Source organism: Dipodomys merriami, unplaced genomic scaffold (assembly GCF_024711535.1).
Source record: "Dipodomys merriami isolate MVZ:Mamm:240054 unplaced genomic scaffold, mDipMer1.0.p SCAF_5, whole genome shotgun sequence".
Classification (NCBI taxonomy): domain Eukaryota; kingdom Metazoa; phylum Chordata; class Mammalia; order Rodentia; family Heteromyidae; genus Dipodomys; species Dipodomys merriami.
Window position 1 is genome coordinate 68,059,142 of NW_027206068.1, and position 15,319 is coordinate 68,074,460.

The 15,319-nt window shown below is 37.9% G+C and overlaps 2 protein-coding genes across 8 annotated transcripts in view; one reads left to right on the forward strand and one right to left on the reverse strand.

The window, feature by feature from the left end:
- Positions 1-15,319, forward strand: part of Luc7l2 (LUC7 like 2, pre-mRNA splicing factor) — a 60,150-nt gene that overhangs the window by 3,895 nt on the left and 40,936 nt on the right. For 3 of the 7 annotated variants that reach the window (XM_069996894.1, XM_069996890.1, XM_069996893.1), the window contains one exon: positions 13,671-13,765. Coding sequence is in view for 6 of the 7 variants with exons in the window: in XM_069996890.1 (XP_069852991.1) it covers positions 13,671-13,765 (95 nt within the window). In the remaining variant the exon portion in view is untranslated. Of the gene's footprint in view, positions 1-6; positions 23-7,740; positions 8,687-12,022; positions 12,094-13,670; positions 13,766-15,319 lie in introns of those variants that run through there. The other 4 variants (XM_069996888.1, XM_069996887.1, XM_069996892.1 and 1 more) reach the window with 3 other exon arrangements.
- The window catches only part of Klrg2 (killer cell lectin like receptor G2), a 73,329-nt gene continuing 63,458 nt past the window's right edge, over positions 5,449-15,319 (reverse strand). The window contains exon 6 of the mRNA XM_069996886.1: positions 5,449-5,477. The gene's annotated coding sequence lies outside the window, so the exon portion shown is untranslated. The remainder of the gene's footprint in view (positions 5,478-15,319) is intronic.

A 15,319-nucleotide genomic window follows, 5' to 3' on the forward strand; every position in this document is an offset into this window, starting at 1 on the left:
GGTTTAAGATTCATTACATTTTGTAAGTACCTTTCTGTTTTAGTTATTAGCATTAATAGAAAAGAGAAAGATAATTTGTCTTCCCTGAACATACTCCATTTGGTAGTGGGAAATAACTAAGACCCACAGAAAAATATGAAATGTTTTGAGAATTATTTATGTGATAGTTGAAGGAAACCAGTGCCCTCATATAGATTTTGATCATTTTGACTAGGCTGGATTAATTACTAAACTATCTTTAAGCAAGCACAGTTTAATTACTATAATAAATCTCTGGTCCTGATTCCAGAAATGCCTGGAAAGTGCAAGTTAGAGGAATTAAACAAATCTGAGGGGGGGGGTGTGTGTGTGTGTGTGTGTGTGTGTGTGTGTGTGTGTGTGTGTGTGTGTGTGTGTGTGTGTGTGTGTGTGTGTGTGTGTGTGTGTGTGTGTGTGTGTGTGTGTGTGTGTGTGTGTGTGTGTGTGTGTGTGTGTGTGTGTGTGTGTGTGTGTGTGTGTTGCCTGGGCAACACGCATGCTAGACAATGTACCAGTGAACTATTCCTCTAGCCTTAGGATGTGGAATTAGAAAATAAGTAATAAAAGTGTTTTTAGGGCTTCATATTTCTTAATTGCTTTAAATGGAACCAGAAATGACAGTGTGCCCTTAAAAATCAACCTATAGATTAAGAATATAGCATTAAAGTTGTTAGATAATTTTGGCTATTTTTTAATAGAGATCTTTTAAAGCTTTATATGATACTCCCTCAGTCAATAGAGAATATTAATCATAGTAGCCCATACTATGTCAGCTAAGCTATATTGTACATGGTAGTTTTATGAAAATTGAAAGAATGCTCATCTTAATAAGTACCTAGGAAAATGCAGTTTAGCAAGGAATTTACCTGCTTTTGAAGTAAGTTTAGCGATACCTAACTTTATGGTTTGTAGGCCAATATAACATTTCTGCCTTTGTGAAAAGAAGATTGAAAATAGGATTGATTGACAATTGAAGTAGTGTTTTCTTCAGTGGATTTTCCTCTTGATTAAACCATCTTGATTGTATTCTGTGTTCCTTGACTCATCATCAGTTTTGAATACATTTTCTTAATTTTCTGTCATTAACATAATAAAACCATATTTATTTCTTGGTCAGTTGTAAGCCATTTTTTTTATTCCAATTGTATCATTCATTTTAAGTGAAGGAGGCGTAACCTTTAATATACAGGCACTCATTTTTAATATAAAGGGTATATATTAGTCTAGAGCTTATAAATTCCTGAACATAAGAAACTTTAGCAAACTTAAGGCTAAACAGTTTCTCTGAGTTTCAGTACTATTTAATTTTGTCATTGTTTTAGTCATGTCTGAAACATTGAGAGCTCTTTATTAGTAGTAGTAAATCAATTTTTTCCCATTTTGCATTTTGAACTCTTATCTGCACAGCAGGCCAGAAGACAATACTTTATAGAATTCTGGGTTATCCTTGGATTCTCTACAGTTGTCTAGCAATCCTGAACTAAGCTTTGATTCTTTTTTTTTTTTTTTTTGGGTGGTCCGATCTTGGGGCCTGAACTCTGGGCCTGGGCGCTGTTCCTCAGCTCTTCAGCTCAAGGCTAGCGCTCTACCACTTGAGCCACAGTGCCACTTCTGGCTTTTTTTTTTCTTTTTGCTTATGTGGTGCTGAGGAATCGAACCCAGGGCCTCAGGCATGCAAGGCAAGCGCTCTACCACTGAGCCACCTTCCCAGCCCCTAAACCGTGATTCTAAGGCCTAATTTCATGTTAAAAAATATATTGAATGGAAATGAAATTTATTTTGTGTATCTGTTTAAGCTCTGTAAGTGGCAAATAAATGCTTTGATTTAGTTGAGGTAGCATGTAAGGACATAGCGGTGGCTCTTAACTATTATTTTAGCTACTCAGGAGACTAAGAACTGAAGATTGAGGTTTGAAGCCAGCTTGGAGTGATTTTCATGTTCAAGATGCAGAATTCAAAGGCAAGTATATGTCTTGGGGTATGTTTAGGATTAGTGAGTCAGTGTTCTGTAGCAGATGTTTCTTACAAGCATTATAGTTTGAAATTACTGAAGGTTCAGATAAGCAGTGAATTTGAAAAAGGCAGATAGGTTAAGCCTGCAGTGGGGAAGATTAGATAAATGAAACAGTCCTACTTGAGAATGAGCTTCCAGTGGGGTGCCTGTAGTTTATGCCTGTAGTCTGAACTACTTGGAGGCTGAGATTTGAGGATTGCAGTTTGAAGCCAGCCCTGCCTGACAAGAAAGTCCATGAGACACTTATCTTCAGTTACTACAAAAAAAGAAAAGCTGGAGTGGAGTTGTAGCTCAAGTGGTAGAACACTAGTCTTCAGCAAAAATGCTCATGGACAGTGCCCAGGCCCTGAGTTCACGCTCCATGGCTGGCAGGAAAAAAAGAGAATGAGATTCCAAGCTAGTTGTGGAGGCTAATGCCTGTAGTTCCAGCTACTTAGTCAGGAAATGAGATCTGGTAGAACTGTGATTGGAGACCAGCTTGGGCAAAAAGTTGAGACTCTTAATAAACTGGTGATTGTCATCTTCACCTACTTTGGAGGCTAAATGGGAAGCTTAAGTGGTCGAGTGGCTGCAGTTGTAAGGCCCTGAGTTCAAATCCCAGTAGTGCACTTTCAGGATAGAGTTCTAGGTCAGCCTGGACTGCAGGAAGTGAAAGTTTTTAAATTTGTGACAGGAATCTTATGGCTTCAGCACCTGTCAAAAAATTCTGTTTCTCGTTTGGTATTTATCTATTTTGAGGTGAGATCTGCTATGTTGCCTAAGCTAGTCTTGAATTCCTGGCTCAAGTGATCCTTCCAGGTTAGCTTTCTCAGTAACCAAGACTGTAGGCAATGTGTCACTTTGCTGGCTCTTGTTCCTTTTTTATTTTAGATTCTCGTGTCCTACCAGCTGCTATGGTAGAAATTGGAAGATAAGGCCAAAATAGATGCATCAATTTTTGTAAGATCATTGAGGATGTAGAGAAAAGTAGTTTGTAAATTAAACTCTGGAATTCTCTATAGTGTCATCTCTATTTTAACTGAATAACTTAGGACTTTAAGTAAAGTCAAAGGAAGCCAAGTGCCAGTGGCTCACAACTGTAATCCTAACTACTCAGGAGACAATGATCTGAGGATTACAGTTCAAATCCAACCTAGGTAGGAAAGTTCATGAGACTTTTGGTTTTTTGGGTCAGTCGTGGGCACTGTCCCTCAGCTCTTCAGCTCAAGGCTAGTGCTCTACCACTTGAGCTGAAGAGCTGAGTGACAGTGCCCAAGCCCAGAGTTCAAGCCGACCGACCCCCCCCCCCAAAAAAAAAAAAAAAAAGTCTCATGCCCATTCCTATATATACTGCCCATGATTGGTTTACCTACAGAGTTGAATAGTTGCAGTAGGGTAATATGGATGGCGAGTAAGTCTAAAATACTATATGGAAATTTTTTTTTAAAGTTCACTTGTATTTTATTTTTAAAAATGTTATTAAGATGTTGTACAGAGGGGTTACAGTTACATGAGTAACTATATGGAAACTTTTTGGGGAGTCTTGGGTTTGAACTCAGGGCCTGCCTGGGTGCTTTTCCTAAGCTTTTTGGCTTAGGGCTAAAACGCTCTAGCACCTGAGTCACAGCCCCAGTTACTATCTGGAATGTTCAATTACTGTTCTAGGTCCTTGTAGTAAGCTCAGTGTTATCTGAGGGTTGTTTTTTTTTTGTTTGTTTGTTTGTTTGTTTTTTAAAGTGTCAGTCCTAGGCACGAACTTAAGGCCTGCCTGTAGGCTGTCCCTGAGCTGTCCAAGCTCACGACTGACTCAAAAAACAATAACAACAACAATAATCTTAGATCCACCTTCTGTTTGAAGGATCTGTTTGGAAACAAAGACCAGCAATGTGTTTTAAAAAGCACTGAAAACTCCATTACTTTAAAAAAAAGAGGGGGGGGCTAGGGGTTTAGCCCAGCGCAAGGGGGCCCCCCCGGGCATGCGCAAGACCCTGGGTTCTGTCCTCAGCCCTGGGGGGAAAAAAAGCTACAAAAAAAAAAAAGCTGCCTAAGTGATTTGTTACCCCTTGAAAGTTTGAGAAACACTGTTCTCGATAGGTGTTTTTCACTCTTTCCCCTTTCCTGTACTGGATTTTGAACTCAGGGCCTAATGCTTGCTAGGATGATACTCTGCCACTTGAGTCACACCTCCAGCTGTCCATTTTGCTTTTTACTGTCCATTTTGGAGATAATGTCTAGGGAACTTTTCTGCTTGGGCTGGCTCTGGACAGTCATCCTCCAGATCACAGTCTCCCTAGTAGCTAGGATTACAGGTGTGAGCCTATTAGCACCCACCTGGCTTCACCTTAATTTTTTTTTTTCTATTTGGTTAACTAACTTCCTAAAAAATTAAGTTGATTTTTAAAATGTAGTTTGTCACCATAAAATAATAGAAACAAAATAGTGTCCTATAATAAAAATAGCCCATTGTCACCCTACTATTCTGTATGCCAAAAGTTAAAATTTGTCAGGTATATTAAATAGATACTGTTGTCAAATGGGAACTTCTTTCTTGACATCCATGATAAGTCTTTATTGAGTAGTGTTTAAAATGTCTTGTTGATAAAATCATAGTGATATCCCAAATCATATTTGATGCTATACTTTGGAAAATACTGTTCTAGATATTTGTTTGAGAGGAAAGATGCTTGGAACTGAATGTATCTAAGCCTCTTAGGATAGAAATGACTGGTCAGAAATACAAGCCTATGACAGGGAATTACTCTAAGGTTCTTTCTAGATGTGTAGGTGAAATTGACTCATTTAGCTTCACTTTCACTTCCCCTTAGTCTTTCAGTCCATGAGGGACCAGTTCTGCAGGGTCTCATAAATTGATTCCACAGTGGGAATGTGATATTCTGGAGGGAGTATAATTCTGAATTGTAGACAGGAGAACACAGCAGAGCACGCTTGCTAGGAGAGAGGGTTTATTGATTTCAGAGTTATAGAAACCATTTGTTAGTATTCTGAGAAATTTCTGTGTTTAGTTAATTTGCCTCTTGGTGTTAAAGGGGAATGCTGTTGTATATATATGTTTATTGGTTGACATGTTTTTAGGGTATAGCAGTTATTGAGAGTAACATAGTCTTTATTTTCTTAGTATCTCAAATTACTGAGTTATTTTAGTCATTCCTTTTTTTTTTGGTCAGTCGTGGGGCTTGAACTCTGGGCCTGAATGCTGTCCCTCAGCTCTTCAGCTCAAGACGAGCCCTCTACCACTTGAGCCACAGCGCCACTTCCGGTTTTCTGAGAGGTTTATTGGAGATAAGTCTCATGGACTTTTTATGCCTGGGCTTTGAACTGTGATTCTCAGATCTCAGCCTCCTGAGTAGCGAGGATTTCAGGTGTGAGCCACGGGTGCCCAGCTAGTCATTCCTTTCTTTCGAAATTATTTTCTTCTGTTCTCTTTTTACCCTGTAATAAAATAATCCTTAAAAAAGACCAAAAAAATCTAATGGTGAATAGGGACTTTTTTTCCCCCCTCCTAAACTTCTTTTGTTTAAGGCTATCTTTCTACCACTTGAGCCACAGTGCACTCCCAGCTTTTTGAATAGTTTATTGGAGATAAGAGTTTCCTATCCTTGTTGAACTGTGCTCCTCATATATCAGCCTCCTGAGGAGTTAGGATTACAGGTGTGAGCCATCAGCACCCAGCAACAGTTGTTTGTTTTTAAGTAGTAGTCGGATGCTGGAGGTTATAAGTGAATCAGGTTATAGATGAATCTGATTTTAAATGTTTCATAAAATACAAAGGAGAAGCATCTATATGAATGCATAAATGATACTTTGTATATTTTTCAGATTTTAAAAAGAGACAAAAGCATTACATACAAATTTGTATACTCTTTCACGGTACAAATCTCTCTACAGAGACAGCCCTTGTGAATTTGTTGTTCTTAGTGTGACACACTATTTCTGCTGCATACAGTAGCTAATTTAAGGTTCACGTCTCCTTCACGGTAATCTGTTCATTTTAACTTTATCATTAGGTTGTCTGTCTCCTGTGTCTTTTGATATTCTCATTTCTTTTTCCCTTGTTTGTTGCTTATTTGTTGATTTTAGATTTGGAGAAGCCATCCTTGGCTTATTTTTAGCTGCCACCAGCTGAAGAGAGATTGCCTTTTTTTTTTTTTTTTTTTTTTAAGTACTCAGGTATCTTTGGTTATTTTTAGCTATTTATAGTTCAAGAAGGCTTTTAAGCTGGGTGTAGTGGTGCACACTTGTGAGGCTGAAGCAAGGAGATTGAGAGTTTCAGGCCAACCTGGGCTACTTAGTGAGACTGTCTCAAAACATAACAAAGCAAGAACGTTTGCATTACTTCTAATTTTGTATCTAGAAAATTCTGGGTAATTGAAGGCACCAGATAAACCAGACTATGAGTCTACTATATTAGAATTGCAGCTCTGCAAGTTCAATGTTGAAATATTTGTAGCAGAGTACCAACTTTTTATGTGCCATATCTTTAATTCTGTATAAGGTCTCCAGGATTGTTTTTTTTTTTTTTTGGGGGGGGGGGTCCGGTCGTGGGGCCTGAACTCTGGGCATGGGTGCTGTCCCTCAGCTCAAGGCTCAAGGCTAGTGCTCTACCACTTGAGCCACAGCGCCACTTCTGGCTTTTTTCTTTTTGCTTATGTGGTGCTGAGGAATCGAACCCAGGTCCTCATGCATGCACGGCAAGCGCTCTACCACTGAGCCACCTTCCCAGCCCTTCAGGATTGTTTAACTGTGTAGGCTTTTCTAATATCTCTCAGCTCTAAGAAGTAATTTTGACAGATTTCCTAAAGCAATCTTCTTAGAAGTAATGACGTTGATCCCTGACAGCTGCTCAGACCCTTCCTTGTATATTGAGAGAAGATACATTTGGGGAAGGGAGTAAAATAAAAACCTTGCTTTAGTATGTTTATTCTCACATTTCTATCACTACTATTATGTTAACTCTTTGAGATGCCACAAATTTTCTCTCCTCCTACCAAGATTGTTTCCCTCTGTCTCTGTCTCTGTCTCTCTCTGTCTCTGTCTCTCTCTCTCTGTCTCTCTGTCTCTGTCTGTCTGTCTGTCTCTCTCTCTCTCTCTTGCTGCCAGTACTGGAGCTTGAACTTACAGTCTGGCCACTGTCTCTGAGTGACCTTTGCTCAAAGCTAGTGCTCTACCATTTGAGCCATAGCTCCACTCCAGCTTTTTAGTAGTTTATTGAAGAGTCCCACAGATATTCTTTTTTAAAAAATCATTACAGGTTGGGCATATTGGTACACACATATAATCCTAGCTCTTGCGAGGCTGAGATAGGATAATCATGAGTTCCAGGTTGGGCTACATGAATAGCGAGTTCAGGGCCAACATTGATCACAACGTGATACCCTGTCTCAAAGGAAAAAAAAAGGTTAATTACAGAAGTTCATATACATGAATTCTAAAGGAACAACAAAGGTAGGTGGGAGAAGTGTGAGAAGGATGTGTAATAGTCACCTGCTTTTTACCTTAATTTTATGTGAAGACCCAAAGGTTTACTTATGTACTTCTTAAGATGTTTCTACATACCCGGTAGTAGATCAGAAACTGGCCATCAGTGTATATGTAGTTGCCATTATTTTTTTCAGCCCGGTCATGGGGCCTGAACTCTGGGCCTGGGCGCTGTCCCTCAGCTCTTCAGCTCAAGGCTAGTGCTCTACCACTTGAGCCACAGTGCCACTTCCGGCTTTTTTCTTTTTGCTTATGTGGTGCTGAGGAATCGAACCTAGGGCTCCATGCATGCAAAGTAAGCGCTCTACCACTGAGCCACCTTCCCAGCCCTGTAGTTGCCATTATTATGTGGACTTGGAAGCTTTTTTTTATTTGCTGTTGTTGTTGGTCCTGGGACTTGAACTCAAGGCCTGGGAACTGTCCCTGAATTCTTTTGCTCAAGGCTAGTGCTCTACCAGTTTGAGCCACAGTGCCATTTCCAGTTTTCTGGTAATTAATTGGAGGTAAGAGTCCCTGCTGGCTTTGAACCATGATCCTCAGATCACAGCCTCCTTAGTAGCTAGAATTACAGGCATGAGCCACACCAGCACCTGGCAACTTGGAAGCTTTTATGAGAAGGAATGGTAATAAGAGAGAACAGCTTTCTGTGCTTGTGGACTCAAGGTCTTGGGAAACAAGGTTTAAGTTTACAAGTTTACCCTTCTTTTTCTAACTCTCCTTTTTCTTTCTACTGTGGAAATATAGATATTTCAAAGGGAAAGGGCCTGTTCTTACTCAATTGAGCTGTGTACTTGGGGGAGAAGGGGTTGTCATACTAGAAAATAGGAGGGCTTGGCCTGCCTGGCCCCTATATATAGATGTGGGGTGCTTCTATTGCTTTGTGTGTTGTTGCATTCTCTTCCCTCTTTTGTTTTTCCTAAGCTGAGCTATGAGTGAAATAACTCTATACCAAAAAAAAAAAAAAAGCTCTTTTATAAACCGCTTGCCATTAATGCCTGATAATTAGCAGTAAGATAGGATGCTGCATACCATTAAATGTCAAATATTACAAACTTTTAAAATTCTTTTGAAATTACAATACTAAACTCAGTTCACTTTTGCTTAGCCTTCACAGTTGATCACATAGCATGGTCATCCACTCACAGCTTAAAAAAATACAGGGAGCATCGGAGAGAATGGGTAAAGTAAAATTTTGATGTTTTTAAAATAGCACCTAAATCTATGGAAGTTGATTTGGTTTGCTGTTTGTGTGAGAGGGTGGGTGAGCTGAGGGGAGGAGGGTTGGATATTTGGAAAATAACATGCACAATGTCAGATACCACCTAGGATAAGGTTTTGTGTTACTATTAAAATTGACATATAAGTCAGTTTTGAAAAGGCACTGTTGAGAGTTACAATGGAGTTGTTTTTTCCTCACGAAAGACTGCGAGGACTTTTGAGAATAGTAATATTGAATACATCCTAAACAGCTTTCTTTTTTTAAAGTAACCTGCCCATATTCCCTGAGTGAAACTTACTGCTTCAGTAACAACTTCAAGCCCTATACATGGGTGAAAGATCTGTACAGAAATAATATGTATTCCAGGTCAAGTGTTCTAAAATAAAGGGTATAATTTATCACACCTATGAAGAAGTTGAACAAAAGAGGATGATGAAAATGTAGCTTTGAAAATAGTTGCTTGATAAAAAGTATTAATCTAAATCCTTTGCCTGCCCAAGTTCTAAATCAAATACCTAATTCTAAAAACTTGGCATTGTAGTTATATAGAGAGCCTAATTAATTATTTTGGAGGTAGAGTATTTTGTTGCTGTTGACTTGATCTAATCTCTGCTCATTATTTCAAAAAATTTAAGACATAAAATTTTAAGACATACAATGGTGTTCTGGCCCCAACCTTGCTATTCTCATACATGAAGCCATTTGCCAAAGCCAAATATGATTTACTTACTGTTCCTACAACCTTCATGCCTTTGTAAGCATTGTGAAAGATATTCCAATCTGGAATGTTTTTTCTCTTCCTTTGCTCTGAGTCTTATCTGTATTTCAAGTTCGGGCTTCTGCTTATTGTATTGATGCCTTTCCAACTGCCCCAGTCTTTGTTGGTCATTCTGGTCTTAAAATTCCTAAGTACCTATTTGAAACACCTCTTTGGCACCTGGATCATTCTACTTTGTATTATTGTTATTTATATATCCTATTTCTGTAGCAAAATCCTGGGCTCCTTGGGAAAAGACTGCTTATCTTAGGCTCTTTGTGATTTCATTGCCTAGAGAAGGATAGGATTATTAACAGACTTGATTCTATGATTTGGATTCATTGCCAGTGTATCACTTGTTTTAAGATGTGAGAGAAAGTGTACTGGAGAAATTGGCTCACAGTTTATATTAATTTTGAATGACTCTATGACCAGTAAACCCAAAGACAGTACACAAAATTAAAAAAATAATTCCTTGTATTATACAGATTTTCCCCCTGTTTGTAGACTTCCTTCCTCCTTCCTTGTTCTTTCTTCCCTCCCCTCCCCCCTCCCCTCCCTCCCCTCCCCCCTCCCCTCCTTTCTTCTCTCCTTCTTTTCTTCTTCCTTTTTTTTTTTTTTAATGGGTGCTGTTTTACCTAGTTTCTTTTGGAAAACATGGTTTGGGCCAGATAATCATGACAAAAACCAAAATTACCAATATATTTATTTAAAAATTTGTCATCAGAGTATACTTTTATGACATAGGTTCATATTTTTAAAAGACTACATGAGTATGTAGCCAAATAGCTACAAAATAGAACTTTAAAGATATCAATAAAAGATTCTCACTTGTTAATCCCTCTTTGATTATTTCTGTATCTCAAATAAAACATTTCTGAAATGGCTAATATCTGATAGCTGTATTAGTTGTTTGTTACAGTTATCAAAGAGCACCTATTAATTTATAATGAGACATCATTTTAAAATATCTTTGGCATATAAGAAGTCTGACTTTTTAAAAAGATCATCAGGGCTACTGTTTGCTATGTTCATTTGAAATTATTTATATTTTACCTGATACAGTACCTTCCAGGCACATATATCCCTATATTGTTAGATTTAATGTGATTTCTTAAGAAAACAGGCACCCTATTAGATGAAATATTTGATTAGTTAAAACTCCATAGATTTTTAATTTTATTTTAAGGCCTAACTATTTCATTGAACTGTAAGATTAACCGAGCACTGAAATGATACTGCTGTTGCATTACCAAAGCAAGTTTACATAGTAATAGAAGGGAGAGAGGGGAATCTTAGATATGTAAGATTGTTTTCCCTCTATTTAAAAATTATCACCTTTAAAGTTCTTAAAATAATCGGGGCACAGATTTAAAGTAAGTATTACTGCTAGGAAGCAAAAAAAAAACTCTACTATAATTTTGACATTCTGATATGAGCTTCTCATAGACCTATTCTGACATGAGCTTGAGGCATTCATTATTGATGAAACACGCAGACATAGCCACACATACAATTTTGCTTGTACTGGGGCTTGAATTCATGTCCTTTTGTTTTTTTCGCTCAAGGCCGGTGCTCTACCACTTGAGTCACACGTCCACTTTTTAGCCTTTTTTTGCTTGTTAATTGCAGAATAGTCTTTGGGGTTTGTCTGCCTAGTTTGGCTTTGGAACAAGGATCCTCAGATCTCAGTCTCCTGAACAGCTCAGATTACAAGGGAGAGCTACTGTTACCTAGCAGAACATACTCTTTTCCCCCCCTCTTCTTTTTTTTTTTTCTTTTTTGTGCTAGTCCTGGGGCTTGAACTCAGGGCCTGAGTATTGTCTCTGAGCTTTTTAGCTCAAGGCTAGTGCTCTGTCTGTCACTTGAGCCATAGCTCCACTTCTGTTTTTTTTGATAGCTAATTGACGATAAGCATCTGACAGACTTTACTATCTGGCTCGCTTTGAACTGTGGTCCTCAGATCTCAGCCCTCCTGAGTAGGATTACATGTATGAGTCAGTAGTACCTGGTCATGGGGCTTGAACTTGTGCCTTGGTGCTGTCCCTGAGCTCTTTTTTGCTCTTTTTTTTTTTTTTTGAGATAACAGTCTTACGGACTTTCCTGCCTGGGCTGGCTTTGAGCTACAATCTTCAGATCTCAGCCTCCTGACTAGCTAGAATTACAGGCATGTGCCATCAGCTCCCAGCTTATTGCATATTTTTTAAAGAAACTTTTTTTTTTTTTTAAACTTTACTTGGCCCAAAGGCACCTTACAACAGCTCCAGTCTTGGACTTTTACTTATGGCCAGTCATAATCTTGTATGGGGTTACACTTGTTAAGTCAGTATTGTAAAAACAATAAAAAATAGAGAAAATACATAAAACACCCTGATTTTGTTCCCTTTATAATACATAAAACACCCTGATTTTGTTCCTTTTTATTTTTTATACAAGAATCCTCACAGTCACCATGTACTTCTAGATGCTGTATTGAAATTGCTGGCAGAGTCTATTCTATACAAACTGAACAATCTGGCCCCTTGTTTTATTTGTAAAGGTTCAATGTATCTATGCCTGCCTACTTCAGTCTGCAAGGGAGTGTCAGAAAGGCCCCGCATTCGCCGAGCCGTGAGTTATTGCTAACTTTTCAGATGTGTTAATGAATGTGGAACAAAAGCAGTTGTGTTTAAAAGGAAAAAAGGACCATCAAAGTAACTTTTTATTGTAGTAGCAGGCTTGAACACTAGATAGGTTATCTACTAAAAACCAAAGAGTCTCTAGAAAACCTATTGTTGAACTGCTGTGAAGCTATCATTTTAACTATTATTGTTCTTGAGAAACATTATATACCCTGGTTGCCAAAGTGTTCTTTGAATCTTAACAAAGTTAAAACAATTTGAACAAAATCTACCCCATAGTATTTAGTTGAATTTAAGTACTTCAATGTAAGGCCATTAAAAAGGTAACGGTTTAACTTTTCTTTGTTATTTAAATGCACAAATACAGAAATTAAGAGGTTGAATTACTGCTTAAATGAACTTTTGGGGCGCTCCAGGGGTCTTGTGAACTGTAGAGATATTTAGAATCTCTTGGTTTGCTTCAACAGCTTTTGCTTCAGTAATTCACCAGTAGGTTTTCTTTCATTCACCAATGATACAAATTTAAGGCTAATAATAGAATACCTACATTTCTTAGGGATTATCATTCTGAATATAGAGAAGAAACATCATTAGGAGTTTTTCTTTCTTCTCCAAAGAGACTAAGTCAGAAAATCCCAAAATCTATATTTTGTAACACCTCAAGTTTTACCTTTTTTTTTTTTCTTAGCTTCCATAAAGTTTTTATTAAAGCCAGATTTAATAAGCAGGTTGGATTCTTCTCAGATTGTTGCTTAGGAGCTGCATTATTTTATATGAAAACAGGGTAAATTTAAATGTACCTAGTTTGGCAATATAGTATAGTCCACATAAAACTTGGAGGTATGGAACCTTTGGAGGCATTAAAGTTAACATTTCTTTTAGGCAATGTGCCTTTGTTTGACTGGTGTGTAAGTCCTTCTTCCAGGTTTGTACGCTCTTAAACGCGCTATTCTACCCTCTCTAACTCCTCCCAGCAGCAAAAGGGAGACACTTCAGCTGGAACAAAATAGTGGAAGAAATGGCGTCTGGGGTTCAGTGGGGATTCGCAGTGTGTATGCAATGTTTGCAAGATTACTTTTTATGTTTTTAATTAATGTAAATAATTACAAAATAAATCAGTGCTTATTGTCAAGAAGGGGACATTATATACCAGTAGAAACTCTCTTAGTGGGTCTGCTGCAAGTTGCTTAACCTCCGGGGGGGTGGGGGTGGGGGGCTCAGTTTCCTCATGTGCAATATGAAGGAGTTGGACTTGATAATCTTTAAGGTCCATTCCTGCTCTAAAATGCTATGCTTTTTTTTTTTTTTAAATACTCCTATTTAACAGAATGCATTGCTTTTCTACTTTGACTATTTGAGTTACATGTACAGTACACATACTGCAACTGCATGTTATCTAAAGTAGTTTTTCTATAGGATGTTATATAAAAAACTAATCCCTCTTGGGTTGATTTAAATGTATGTGTGTATAGCCACACATAAAAAGCTAGTGATACTAGGACTTTCAGAAAATAAATACTTTCTAGTTGTCTAACCTTGAATGTTATTAACTTTTCTATATTACAGGAGATACTACTCGTCAACGAATCAAATTCAGTGATGACAGAGTATGCAAGAGTCACCTTCTCAACTGTTGTCCCCATGATGTCCTTTCTGGAACTGTACGTATTTATTAAATCCATTATTTGATTATGAGTATACTACAAGGGTGACCTACTTGCTAGTCTTAATTTTTTTTTTCAAAATAACTCAGCAAGGATTTTTTTTGACATTTATTAGAGATTTGCATTCCTTATAGTTTGTTTATTCTAATTGGTGATTTAAATTTACAGTAATGGATGTATTATAAGTATCTATTGGCACTGTGGCTTACAACAGAAATTGTAATTTCATAATTGTTTCTGTGCTTCAGAACTGTCTTTCTTTCTTTGTTTCTTTCTTTGTTCTTTCCTTTCTTTCTCTCGTTCTTTCTTTTGGTTGGTTGTGGGGCTTGAACTCTGGGCCTGGGTGTTGGCTCTCAGCTCTTCAACTCAAGGCTAGCGTTCTACCACTTGAGCCACAATGCCACTTCCGGCTTTTTCTGTTTATGTAGTGCTGAGGAATCAAATCCAGGGCCCCATGCATGCGAGGCAAGCACTCTACCATTGAACTACCTTCCCAGCCCCAGAACTGTTTTCTTAAGGTACACTGATTGGGAATACAGAAGAACTTAATGCTGTATAAGGTTTATATTTTGAGTTCAGAAATCTAGTAACCAGAATAGTTTAAATTCTTAGTATTTGTGCATGTTTGCACAAATATTTGGAGTCAGTGAGGAAAACATTACTGAATATTTAAATCCCTATAGCTTACTTTGAGAGTAATGTCACTTACAATTCATCTCTATTTCTTTTTTTTGTTTGTGTATGTGTGTGTTGGTCCTGGGGCTTGAAATCTTGGGCCTGGGCCATGTCCTTGAGCTTTTTGTACCCAAGGCCACTTTGAGCCACAGCTCCAATTCCAAAATCCATTAATATTTGATATTTCTGAGTTCTAATATAAAGTGTTCTTACATTCTATGCAGAGATGTTAGTTGATCATATAGTATCATTTAATTTAGAAGATAAAGCATGATGATGAAGGTATTTAAATGGAATAAAGAATCCATTTAAATAGTCAAGATCCCTTGACTTTTGGATTTGGCTGAAATGATTACAGGTGGCTTCTCTTCACAGATGCACTTAGTGGGAAGGTAGTAGGATTAAACCTTGAGCTAGTTTTTTTTTTCTTTCTTCTTTCTTTTTTTTTCTTTTTGGTTGGTTGTGAGACCTGAACTCTGGGCCTGGGCACTGTCCCTCAGCTCTTCAGCTCAAGGATAGTGCTCTACCACTTGAGCCACAGTGCCACTTCTGGATTTTTCTGCTTATGTGGTGCTGAGGAAGCCAATCCAGGGCCTCATGCATGCAAGGCAAGCACTCTACCACTGAGCCACCTTCCCAGCCCTTAGTTTTATTTCTTATTTACAAGAAATTACTGAAATGAAGAAAACATTGTCAGCTTGTTTTCTTTGCAACAGTGCATTTTCTTAAATAAAGATATCTAAATGAATAGCTCTTTCTTTGATAGGTAGAGTCAAATTAAGGACATATTCTAAACAAAAAAATACCAAGACCTGTGCAGTAGGAAACACCTCTTGACATTTTTTTTGTAGTAAATGCAGTTGAAACTATTTTGTT